At 34.4% G+C, this 12,087-nt stretch overlaps 2 protein-coding genes across 4 annotated transcripts; one reads left to right on the plus strand and one right to left on the minus strand.

Moving 5' to 3' along the window:
- LOC110413309 (B3 domain-containing protein At3g19184-like) lies at positions 1–2,199 on the plus strand. 3 transcript variants are annotated; one of them, XM_021424075.2, is made up of 7 exons: positions 1–397; positions 483–584; positions 708–739; positions 852–1,014; positions 1,181–1,387; positions 1,568–1,685; positions 1,988–2,199. In XM_021424075.2, exons 1-7 carry the CDS (start codon positions 260–262, stop codon positions 1,993–1,995), a joined length of 768 nt encoding a protein of 255 aa, XP_021279750.1. In that variant the 5' UTR covers positions 1–259; the 3' UTR covers positions 1,996–2,199. The 3 variants fall into 3 exon arrangements, with proteins under 3 accessions (XP_021279750.1, XP_021279764.1, XP_021279758.1); XM_021424089.2 differs by having other exon boundaries at positions 1–391; positions 492–584; XM_021424083.2 differs by having other exon boundaries at positions 2–391.
- A 225-nt stretch (positions 2,200–2,424) lies between these two features.
- LOC110413300 (ARP protein (REF)) lies at positions 2,425–10,662 on the minus strand. The gene is made up of 18 exons (XM_021424064.2): positions 10,349–10,662; positions 9,957–10,130; positions 9,672–9,853; positions 9,479–9,584; positions 9,064–9,140; positions 8,774–8,861; positions 8,133–8,325; positions 6,980–7,106; positions 6,001–6,081; positions 5,763–5,864; positions 5,522–5,617; positions 5,205–5,279; positions 4,656–4,775; positions 4,041–4,169; positions 3,514–3,591; positions 3,091–3,177; positions 2,791–2,877; positions 2,425–2,688 (listed from the first exon to the last, which is right to left on the minus strand). Exons 1-18 carry the CDS (start codon positions 10,401–10,403, stop codon positions 2,638–2,640), a joined length of 1,908 nt encoding a protein of 635 aa, XP_021279739.1. The 5' UTR covers positions 10,404–10,662; the 3' UTR covers positions 2,425–2,637.
- Positions 10,663–12,087: the final 1,425 nt, after the last annotated feature.

Below are 12,087 nucleotides of genomic sequence, written 5' to 3' on the forward strand. Positions count from 1 at the left end.
CGACCTAAAGAAACAAACCGCGCACGCTCAGACATCTAGACACCGTACTCTGCTCCTCTCCCTAACCAAAACCCCAGAAACAGAGCATTAAAGACTGTGTTTCCTTCCTGGGTCTAAACCATAAACCCAAAGGTCACCCCTTTTTTCAGTTTTCTCTTTTGGACAAGAAAAGAAGAGAACCCCTTTCAATCCATTTCTGTTTTCGATCAATCCTGTTCCATTTCCTGAATCCATCGGCTGAAACAGAGTGACAAAGAAAATGGTGGCAGCAAAGTCAACGTATGAACAGATGCGTAAAAGGAGATTGGAGGAGAACAAGAAGAGGATGGAAGAACTCAATCTCAAGAACCTCTCTCAGGCTTTGAAGAATACTAGCCCCAAGCCATCTCCCGTGAGTATATGCAACCGTATTTTTATTTGATGGGTTACATGTTATAATATGACTATCTATCTTCGAGGATTTTGAGTTTACATACACGCAGATGAAGCAGATGAAGCCCCGAACGCCTCGACAACGAGTGGACTTAACAGCAGTGAGAAGGTCTAGCCGTGTTGCAGACAAGCCCAAACCGAACTACAAAGACGTAAGCTTTCTCTATCTATTAGCAACAGGATTGAGTTTTTTTGAAAGGTGGAAGTCTTTCACATATTTAGCAATACTCTGTTTATTGTTAATGTTGATAGCCCAATTTCTTGATGGTTGGCAGATCCCTCTTGAACCTTTGGAGAGACCCAGAAGGTTAAAAATGCAACTCAATATTCCTTTTTTGTTGTTGTGCGTGCGTTTGGCCAGTCGTTAAGCTTCTAAGGTTGGCCCTGTTTTACACTTCATAGTTAGAGTTTACTTGCAGGGGCCACTCGCGGAGAAACCTGTGGGATCGAGTTTATGCTTCAGATGAAGAAAGAGCCTATGCAATTGAAAGAGCAGAACATCTTCAATCTACTTTAGAATCTGATTATCCAAGTTTTGTGAAGCCCATGCTCCAATCACATGTAACTGGGGGATTTTGGCTAGTAAGATGACTGCTCACTATCCATTTGATTCTTTCGATTTTTGTTGTCCTCCCTACTAAAAAATATCATTACATGTATTTTGATTGCTATGTTCTAATTGGAAAATGAAATGGTATTAATTTGGCTTGCCATGGTGATGAGATGTTGTTTGTGACATGTTCAACAGGGTCTGCCAGTCCAATTTTGCAAGAAGCACTTGCCTGATCAAGACGAAATGATTACTTTGGTGGATGAGAAAGGAGAGGAGTTTCCAACCAAATACCTTGCTGAAAAAACGGGTCTTAGCGGTGGATGGAGAGGGTTTTCACTTGATCACAATCTGGTTGATGGGGACGCTTTAGTATTCCAGCTTGTCACCCCTACAGAATTTAAGGTGACCAACAAACTCAAACTTGAATTTTTCGCCTCATTCATTTTAGCTCTTGTAGGAGCACCTTATATGTGGCTACTTTCTTGTATATTAAGCTTGACAAATGAAATAAATGGTCTTGAGCTTTTATCTCGATGGATGTTTGCTCTTTTATAAGTTATGTCAACCACTTTTTTTCCTTAGGTGTATATTATCAGGGCGTACGAGTCAGAAGACAATGAAGATGGTGAACCTGGAGAAGAAGATGACAAGGAGCCAGACGTCCAAGTTTTGGACAGAAGTGCAAAACGAATCCGAGCAAGTAACTACTTTCTGCTCCTCCTAAACCTTCAATTTGTACAGCATGTTCAGGACTTTGCTTTTCCACCAAGCTCGTCAGTACAAAAGAGATTTGATAAGTCAATTCAACCAAGCTTACAGTATCTTTCAAATCCCAGATTTTTTCTTTTAATTTTTTGGAACGATTAGGTTGGGAATCTGAACCCTATTACTAAAAGACGAGATATAGCTAACTGTTTGGGAAAATGTCGGAAATATCCTTTTTGCATTTTAATAATTTGATATTTAAATGTTGGCACTCTGAATTTTAACTGGTTTTTGCAGGGAAGTAAAAGACATTTTACAGCCGACACCCCATGTATCGCTGCAGAGATGCGATGGGGGCAGAACTTATAACATAAAGTTTGAAAGCACACAAACATTCAGCTGATGACTTGCAAGGAAATTCGCCAGCTTCTTGAGGCCTTTTGGATCTTTAAAGTGATCAAACGTAAGGTAGTTACTCAGAGATTACTAACCCAGAAAAGGTGGGAAAATGATTGTCATTAGCTGATGACCAGTATGCGTTTTGCACAAACCTAATTAAGGATTGGAAAAATATTGGGTTTAGGTCCGATTATTTGCTTGATTTCACACATTATTTTTGAATGGCTGAGTTTGACATTAATTAAAATATGAACGGACTGAGATTTAACAGTGATATGTTCGATGCATGATTATCCATAAAATTTGTCTGATATCCATACAATACAAAGAAAGGATAAACCAACTTTTTGCCCTTTCTATAGGCCTCTTATTATAATCCTCCATTCATTTTATTGGAACACAATCCAGCTACATTTCCAACAGAATGTGTGTATTTTGGTATGAGATGCAAAGAGTGTAATACAGCTCAATCTCTTCTCACGTGTATACTTATTTGAAGAATTGGGAGAGGCTTCACCCAGAAGGATGTTTTTTTCAACATCGTCACATCATAACTTAGCCATTTGCTGTTCAAAAGTCGGATCGATGCAAACAACCACCTGTTAGGAGTTTATAGTTACATAAACACGTTAGGGGCCTAGATGGTTTGCCTGAATGCTCATTTTAACAAGGATCAATTGAATAAACAAGCAAATACTGACCTTGCCAGCACTTTTACCCGAATGGAGATATTCAACAGCATCTGCAACAGAACGCAAGCCCAAAAATCTTTTCGGGTCTATTGCAACCTATTACAATTGAATTAAGCGCATGTAAGGAATTCAAATCACTGCAAGCAATCAATTCAAATGGTATCAAAGAAAAAAAAAATATGACTAAATAATGCGCAGAGAACTGATCATTTAAATTGATCTTATGCATCCTAAATAGATTGAAATTTAGACTGTAATTCATATTATTGAGGGAGAAGTATATCAAACATAAAACATGATATATATTACCTTAAGCTTTCCCGAAGAGTAAAGTTGAAATAGTCTATCCAGGTGTTCTTTCCATAAATGGTTATATTGAACCAGGAAAAAGCCGGCCTGAAAACAAAAGCATTGTCAAAACAATCAAACCACAAGATTTTCAATGCCATGTGCTTCTCCCCAGCCCACTACCCCACAACCCTACCCTGAAAAGGAATAAGGTTCAAAGAAGACAATATGAGCCACTGTCTTCGTTGCTTCGATCACCAGAAAACGAAGAAAAGAATATTGCTCGATAAATTTTTCTAAGTCTATTTCGCTAACCCATGTTGGGATTTTTATACTCTCAGAAGTTAGTGGGTCATTATTACAAGACCCTTTTTCTTGTGTAAAGGAATCATAATCAAAGGACAACTTCTAAACAGCTTAAAAGTTCATTTAGCAATTACATACCACAGTTTGGCTTTTAGACAAAAGCTTCTCAACAAGTCCAGGATAATTTGACGGCTTCCATCCATGCTCCCCTTGATACTATATAAAAAAGAATTAGTTTGATAGAACTAAATAAGAAATATAACATCAGGCCCCAAGAAAAACATCAGAAGCTATAAAAGTTGCATACATGAAGATTAACTAGATTGTATTGGGGTAAATTAACAATTCAGTAGTAAGAATATTATGTAAGATTGCGCCTATCAAAAAAAATATATATTTTATGTAAGATTGGGAATGCATAGTTTGTTCTCACAAACACAACTAATATATCCATAGAGTGCAGCAGTGAAACAAATAAATCTGCACTCCAAATTCATGCAAATTTAATGTATTTTTTAACAAATATCCATCTTTAAAATTACCAAAAAAAAAATCAAATATGAGCTAAAGAGATAACATGCAAACTCAATATCAAATACGTTAAAAACTAAAAGCTATGTGTCAAAAGTTCTTTAAAAATTGTTAGCTCATTATAGAAAAACAACCTGAGATATCATTCCTATCACAATGAGTCGTCCATGGATAGCCAAAGCATTCAAGCATAAATCAAACATGTCCCCACCAACAGATTCGTAGACGATGTCGACCCCTTTAGGAAACTCCTTCTTGAGAACCTGGAAAACTACAAAGTCATAGATGTTCCTTCCGTGTTGAGATCAATCTCAAAAGTCGGGGCATGGATGATGATTGAAGGATAGCACCCAAGATCTTAGTAAGATCACAGAAAAGGTGTTGAGATCAATCTCAGAAGCCAGGCCATGGATGATGATTAAAGGATGCAACCATTGGAAAACCAGCAAAGTAGACAACAATCCCTCTTAATTGAGAGTTCAAATGACTTCAATTATATCATACAGAGACAATGAGATACAACAGTACTTAAATGTTAAAAAATCTTAAAATCCAAGTGATCGAGTTAAAACAGTTGCACTCATGTAATCAAATTTTATTCACTAAAATATTTCTTTGAATGAAACCAATGAAGTTAACTTCATCTTCCTAACCTGAATACCCCTGCCCCAAAAAACGAAATAAGAAAAGAAAAAGGTAGAATGGTGAAAAAAGAAGAAAATTTTAAAATAAGAATTTCAGATACGTACAGTTTTGATATCTTCAATTTTATAGTCTATGACTCGATCAACACCCAATTCTTTCAAAAGCCTTGCCTTTTCTTTCCCTCCGCAAGTGGCAACAACTTTATTTCCTGCCAGTTTTGCAAGCTGCATATGTATTTATGATTAACATTTTTGCTTACTGCCCAAAAAAGGTGGGGTTAGGAGCTTACAGAAATGATATATCAAGGAAATAAAAGGCAATATTATGTTGAAAATACAATCATAAGATAACACTAAACTGAACAAGTACAGAACTACATTTGCCATAGAGGAAGGAATTATGATGGTCATATAAAATATGTGTTTGATGTTTTAGCAAATGAATGAAATATAATAATTCAATATGTAGAAAACTAAGATAAGCATGAAAGTACAATAAGATAATAATAAAATAAAAAAGCCACTCTTTATTCAAACAAACAATAGGGAAAAAAATGAATTGATAATGTTTAGTCCAGATTAAAGTTGGCAACTGTCAGATACAGCTTATACAAATTCAAGTAATGAGAAATATCTTCTCATTATTATACGAACCTGGACTGCAAATTGTCCAGTCCCTCCAGCAGCAGCTGTTACGAGGACAACTTTTCTGGATTCCATCTGACCAGCCTATAAGGTCAAAGAAAAGGAGATAGAAAAGGTTTCAGAGAAAAGAAAACAACAGAGGGCTACAATGTAGAGTTAGAAAAAAATGAACAAAGAAGAGAATATGGCCACAAAATCTTACAAGGGAGCAGAACTCAGACACATACAGACACGTGACGAGGGAAAAAGGAGTTCATGAATGATAAGGGGGTTGGGAGAATGGGAAACTTTGCTTCTAAATAAGAAAAATTAGAACAATGAGGTACCTTGTCCAACGCAATTGATGCTGTTAATCCTGAAGTAAGCATAGCAATAACTTCAGGGTCAGGTCTACCAATGGGAAGTATGTGCCTTGAAGGGACCTATGTTTTGTTCAATATCCAATAATATTTATTAACTAAACAATTAATTTTAGTAGGTTCATGATTAAGTAGAAAAAGGTATGAAAAAAAATATTGAAATAAGTTCTTCATAAAAATAATAAACAAACAAAAATGAATATTATACCATTATGAATTCAGCATAACCTCCAAAAGTCATGACTGCAGCAGGAGTTCCGACTTTCAAATCACTTACAGAATCTCCAACTGCAGCAATTATTCCCACTGCCTAGAACAACAAAATAACATGAAGTCAACTAGCTATCACATGCAGTGATGATTTTACAACGAATGAACCATATGATATCAGCATAATTGAACTATATTACCAAAGTTAGCATTTTAAGTTAATATTTTTCCCGCACCTCAAATCCGGCATCGAATGGAAGAAGGGTACTAAGGTCTTTATTGCTGCCTTGAAAATAACGACCTGAGCTAAAGTTCACCTGTGTGTAACATGTCATTCAAGTATATACATGTAAGTAGATAGTACATAATTATACATCAAAGAGCAGTAACTGACAAATTTATTTGAACAAAGGCAGAAATACTCAGCATAGTAATATTTACTAACGAACAGTAAGCTTAATGAAGAAAGAAGAAGAAAATCATGAGACTTGTTCTCTTTCATACCTCACCCATACCCTCACTGTCTTTGTAGGAAAAGAAAGATAAACAGAATTGTTTTTGTTATTTAATAGTAAATGAGGATAAATAAGCGGTTTGCTAACCATTTCCCCTTCTTACTTTCCCAAGCTTTGATCCTTCAGAGGCAAAGAACCCACAGCCACTAGATCCAAGTGATCTGTTTTCTCCCCTTGGCTTGAAAGTACCCCAAAATTAAGAAGGAATTCCTTTCTTTCATCCATCTCTTCTCTTTCGTTTTCTTTTCAAAGTCTCCACCCACTGTGCTCTCTCCAAATATATATCCTACATTCTTAAACTCAGTTAACCCTTTTCTTTAATCCACACAATGCAAGGCTATACTCTCAAGAACATGTTAAGATGCCAAATCACTCCTTACAACATCAATCTACATGATTTTGGGTTATCCTCCAAGCCTCTAGACATTTCACCTCTATTAAATCACTCACTTAAAGGTGATTCTCCCATCCTTTGTTGCGCATGTCCTAGTCATTGCCATCTAAGCCGTGCTTTCAATATTTAGTCAATTGGTGTCATCTCTACCTTCTTACATATAGCTTCATTTCTTAAACAAGAATCTTACACATCTCCCAATAAATTAGAAACAATGAGTGCACACAAACATTTAATTAAAAAAAGGGGAAAATAAAGGAAAAGGCAAAATTAAATTAATCATTTAAAGGATACTAAAAAGCTTACATCACTTGCGTTCACACCAGCATAAATGATTTTCAGAAGAACATGATCCGATTCAATAGGTAGTTTCAATGGAACACGTACTATATGAGTAGCATCACGAAAATGGTGACTCAAAGTATGCACAACTCTGAAGAAGAAGAGAAAAAAGGCACCGGTAAGTAGCTGTAAGAAACCAACAGACACATCCTATTTTTTACAAGGATTACTGGTAATTAATAGAAAAGAAAGTTGACCGGAAAATATTTATGTTAGCTTACTTCTGTGAGTTAAGAGTTTGAGATTAATGATCAGATGAGGAAATCTTAAACAGTAGGACAAATAATGATAAAAAAACGTAATGTACTATTAGTTAATTCACCAAGGCCAAGGACATAAGTTTGAAATTAATAAGCAGATGTGGAAATTTTAAATAGTAGGGAAAATGATGAAAAAAGTAATGTATATTAGTTAAATGCTGTAAAAGCAGTTGACACTTGACAGTAGATAAGCTTTCATCATAAATGCCCCTCAATATTCAGCCTGCCAAGGTAAATTTAGCAGTTCACCCTGTCTATATTTTCTATATTCCACAGACCTATCTTTCAAGATTTATTACATTTCACCTACCCATCTATTTTTATTCAAGATTTATTACACTTCACCTACCCCCATATCTTGTTCTTCCTGATTCTTTTTCTATCTTTTTTCTTTTTTGCAGACTTTGCTATTAGATTAGTGTAGACATCCAGAATGAGGAGGTATCAGATTTCAGGATGAACTGGAGGCAGTTGCTATAGTTTGCTGCCAATGACATGTAGGGCAATAGAAGGAAAGGTGTTTTTAGGATTTTCTTTTACACGAATGTTTCAGAATAAACTTCATCTTCAGTAATTTGAGGAGTTCACAATTTCTAAAGACAAATGGGTTACTTAAAAATGGAAGGCCTTGGTAGCTGTCTCAATTGAAGCAGATCTTGACATTCAACCTACGCCAATAATAAAAGTAATCAAGTTCAAAAATGTCTACTAAATAAAAACCTCTAGATTCTTACATGTTATCTCAAAATTATACCTTTCTGCAACCATGCAAGAACCAAATCTAGGGTTTTACGCTGGCCAACCCAAGAATTGTACTTAAATAACTCAAAACTGAAGCCATATGACATTTAACTTACACTTTCTCAAAACTCGGAGGAAGTTGGGTGCTTAAAGGAGCTCGTAATGAGATTTTTTTCCTGGAACTTGCGGAAGAACGCAACAAGTATTTTGCTTCTTCTGTTGGAGTGGGCCAATACTCCATGCTTCTGCGATTTGTAATCCATAGGCAAGAACCAGCTCTGCTCTCATCCATGATAAGCTCCAAAGCACCTAGAAAAGCAAAGGTGCTTAGAAAATAGGAAATTAAGTTTTTCAGAAGTAGAGGAAGTAGAAGAAAACTTTTGAGGAACAAGAAGCGATCTGACATGCAAAGACTTGGTTTTAATTTCATCGTTTATATAACTGAAAGTTTGTCAACGACAAGCCTCTGAAAAAGAAAATGACAAGCAAGTGGGACCTAACCCATAGTCTTTCTTTCGATCAGATAGAGCTCATCTTTGATTGGGTCTCAAATAAATGCACTGATAAACCCAAGGGGGAATGCGTTATTATGTTTTCAATTAATTAAAGCATCTTGCTTTTATACTTATCATTGCATAAATAAGGAAGAAGAAACGACTTGAAAAAATTCTTAATCTGGAACACAAAATAAGAATTTCCTGACGCTCATTGCCCCAAATAAGATTTCACTGAACAGAGACTATTCCATAAAAGATACCTTTCACCACCATTTCCATTGGCACAAAGCCTCCCATTAGAGAAATATATCTGTGGCCCACTTTTTCTCCCATGTCTGTTTGAACAAACTACATCCAAATTCAAAGGCAAGTTATATAATAGAAATAGTTTGTAGACATAATAACATCCTCCAATCCCGAAAGAACCCCCCTCTCTCCTACCAAAAAAATAATATACACTAGTAAAAACAAATCACTGATTACTTTTATGACATTTCAAGGAGGCTGTGCTAATTGAGAACGTCCAGAATTCTTAAAACTAGAGTTTTACCTCAGGGCAAAGAACATTGACACGTATTCCTTGACGTTTGTAAGGAGCTAGTGATCTAGTAAACATGACAACACCACCTGGAGAAACAGATGTTTTAAGCAAACGATCAAATTACATAAATGTGTTACATGCAAGAATTATGTAGATAGATCTCTTTTGCTTAGATCTTTATCCATACCAACCCATTCATAATTTATCCATTTGCCCTTTCATGGCAATAATCTCATTATCTCAGCAAATAGTATGAGAAAATATGACTTGGTGATAATTCCTAACCAATATCCTTATTAATGCATTATTTAAAAATTAAAAGATGTGTGGATTTATGTGTGTATAACGATGCAGAAGAAAGATTATAAGCTAACTTAAAAGATCACTGAAAACAGTCAAATTGAGGCAAAATGAACCCACAAACCTTTTGAGCCAGAGTAGATAGGGTCCATGTACATGGGATAAAGACCTGCAGAGGATCCCAGATTGATTATCACCCCTGGCTTTTGCAAAGCTTGCATAGTTTTAATCTGTTCAAAAACTCAAGACTATTATCCATTGCTGCCCCTAGGACTGCTATCAAGGAAACTTCCAGAAAGTCCGAGTTGAAGCATTACCGCAAGGCGTGTACAATCAACAACGGCAATGAGGTTGACATTAATTGTATGTCTCCATGTCTTAGTGCCATCAGTTTCATCCTTCCGGAATGGTACTGGATTACTGATGCCGGCGCTGTTAATACAAATATCCAATCCTCCATACGTAGCCAAATGCTTCTCAAATGCAAGAGTTATATCTCCTATTCAAATAAGAAGCAAAAACTTATAAAAAATAGTATTGCAATTATCTGAAACAACCAAGCCTCTTAGCAGTTGAGAAAACGGATATCCAATGGAACTTACTAGTGTTAGTAACGTCGCATTTCACAAAAATAGCAGATGGAAACCCTAAGTTTCTGTGGAATTTGGAATTCTCTTTCTCAACCAGAGATGCAACTTCCTTTCCTCTCTCTTCGGAGAAATCCACAACTGTCACGAATATTCCTTTCCCTGCCAAAGCTAAGCTCAAGGCTTTACCTGCACATAATTCAACACAAATTCAAATTAATTCATCTGCTTCACAATCTCAAGCGTAAGCAATTCAAAAGCTACTACACTAAATCACACCGATCAACTGATGAATTCTTGGAAGTTATTTTCCATCGAAGACAGTGAAATTAATACTCCAGCTAAACTGAAATAACCAATCCTGGATAACAATATGATAAAAGAAAGGAAAGCTTTGGAAAGTTTACCAATCCCGGAAGCACCACCAGTGACCAGAGCTGATAAGCCAGGTTTAAGCTCCATTTTTTTTTTGTTCTCTGTGATTCAGGGGTTCGTTGATTTATTCGAAAGAAATAGTCCTTCCCTAATTGTCAGTACTAGGATTGGATTTTGGTACTTAGTTGGAGGTAGAAATTTACTCTATCTTGTGGTTACTGTTCTCGGAGGCATCGGCTATGAAAGCAAATATCATTACCATTCCCCAAAACGCACAACACGAGGAAACGCCGGCCTTCTTGTCTTCGCATCTTGGATTTTGTCGAAAATGTTATGTAATTATCCGGACGAACCGAAAGATTTGCCTAATCGCCTTTCTCCGCGCGTGATTGCCATGTGTTATGATTGGTGACTTCCACCTTACGGTCACTTTGACCTTATTTCTAAAGTGATTAAAATCAATCATTAGAGATTAATATTTAATTTGCAAATAAATATAAGTCAATAGGTTGTTTTTTAATTAATATTAAATTAAAATTCCTTCTCTTCTTTTTTAGCTTTTTTAAAATAATTTTACAATAATTTGTATTTTTTAAACTAAATATTATACATTTTTGCTTGAAAAATACAATTTTACATAATTAAATAAAATGTTAATATTTAAAAATTATTAAGATTATAATATAAACCCTTGAAGATAAGAATAAAATTACATATCATCTTAAATAAAATGTGTAAAAAATGTAGTAATCAAATAAATTATAATGATTTTAAATGCAATAAAATATAATAATAAAAATTACTTTATTAAATAAGTAATTTGAATGATAAAATAAAAATTTATTTCATCAAAACTTAACACAAATATATAAAAGTAAAAGTAAAAAGTCATTTACTTATCATAAAATAAAAAAAATTATTTTTTTTCAAAACAACTTTAAAGTAATGTCTATCTCTCATTCTAGCTACTAAAAATTTTTACACAAAAAAAATTTCACATAATTAAATAAAAAAATTAATGTTAAAAATATAATATTTTTAAATTTTAATATAAATTTATGAAAATAAAGAGAAAATATGTAAAATTTAGTATCAAATAAGTTTAAAATATCTAAATATTTAAAAAGAATTATAATATTTTTAAACGTTACAATAAGTATAACCTCATTATAATTTAACATAAATTAATAAAATATACTATAAAATTAAATTATTTTTAAAATCTTGTCATAAATATGCAAAACTATAAATAAAAACCATATCACAAACAGTGTAATAAAAAGTAATATTTATATTTTAATAATTTTAAAATAATAATAAAATAAATATATTTTAATTTTTAATTTATCTGCTAATAATTCTATTTTTTATTTTTAAAACATTATTATTTAAAGATAACTAAAACTTTTTCCGTGGGAGGTTATGATTACATCAGGATAGACCCACGTGTTATTCGTTCTCTTTGGCAAGTGTCAGACCATGCCTTGCAATCGGTAGCTTGTCGTTTTACATTTTTAAATCTTTTTTGATGTGCGTTTTCCCAGGCTGGATTGCAGAATCTAACTATTGGTCCGTCACGACATATCATTCCTCCTGAGACAGGCCCGCCCAGCTTGGATGTCCGACACTTTGGCCTATGATTGTTTTTAGAGGTTAATACAATTTTATTGAATTTCAAATACTATAATTCATCTTTAATGCTAATAAATTCAAATCCATAAACAAAAGAGCATTGAGGAATGCTAATTTGGGACCGCAGCTAGACACTCAC

Source organism: Theobroma umbraticum, unplaced genomic scaffold (genome assembly GCF_002168275.2).
Source record: "Theobroma umbraticum cultivar Fairchild unplaced genomic scaffold, ASM216827v3 scaffold_30.0, whole genome shotgun sequence".
NCBI lineage: Eukaryota > Viridiplantae > Streptophyta > Magnoliopsida > Malvales > Malvaceae > Theobroma > Theobroma umbraticum.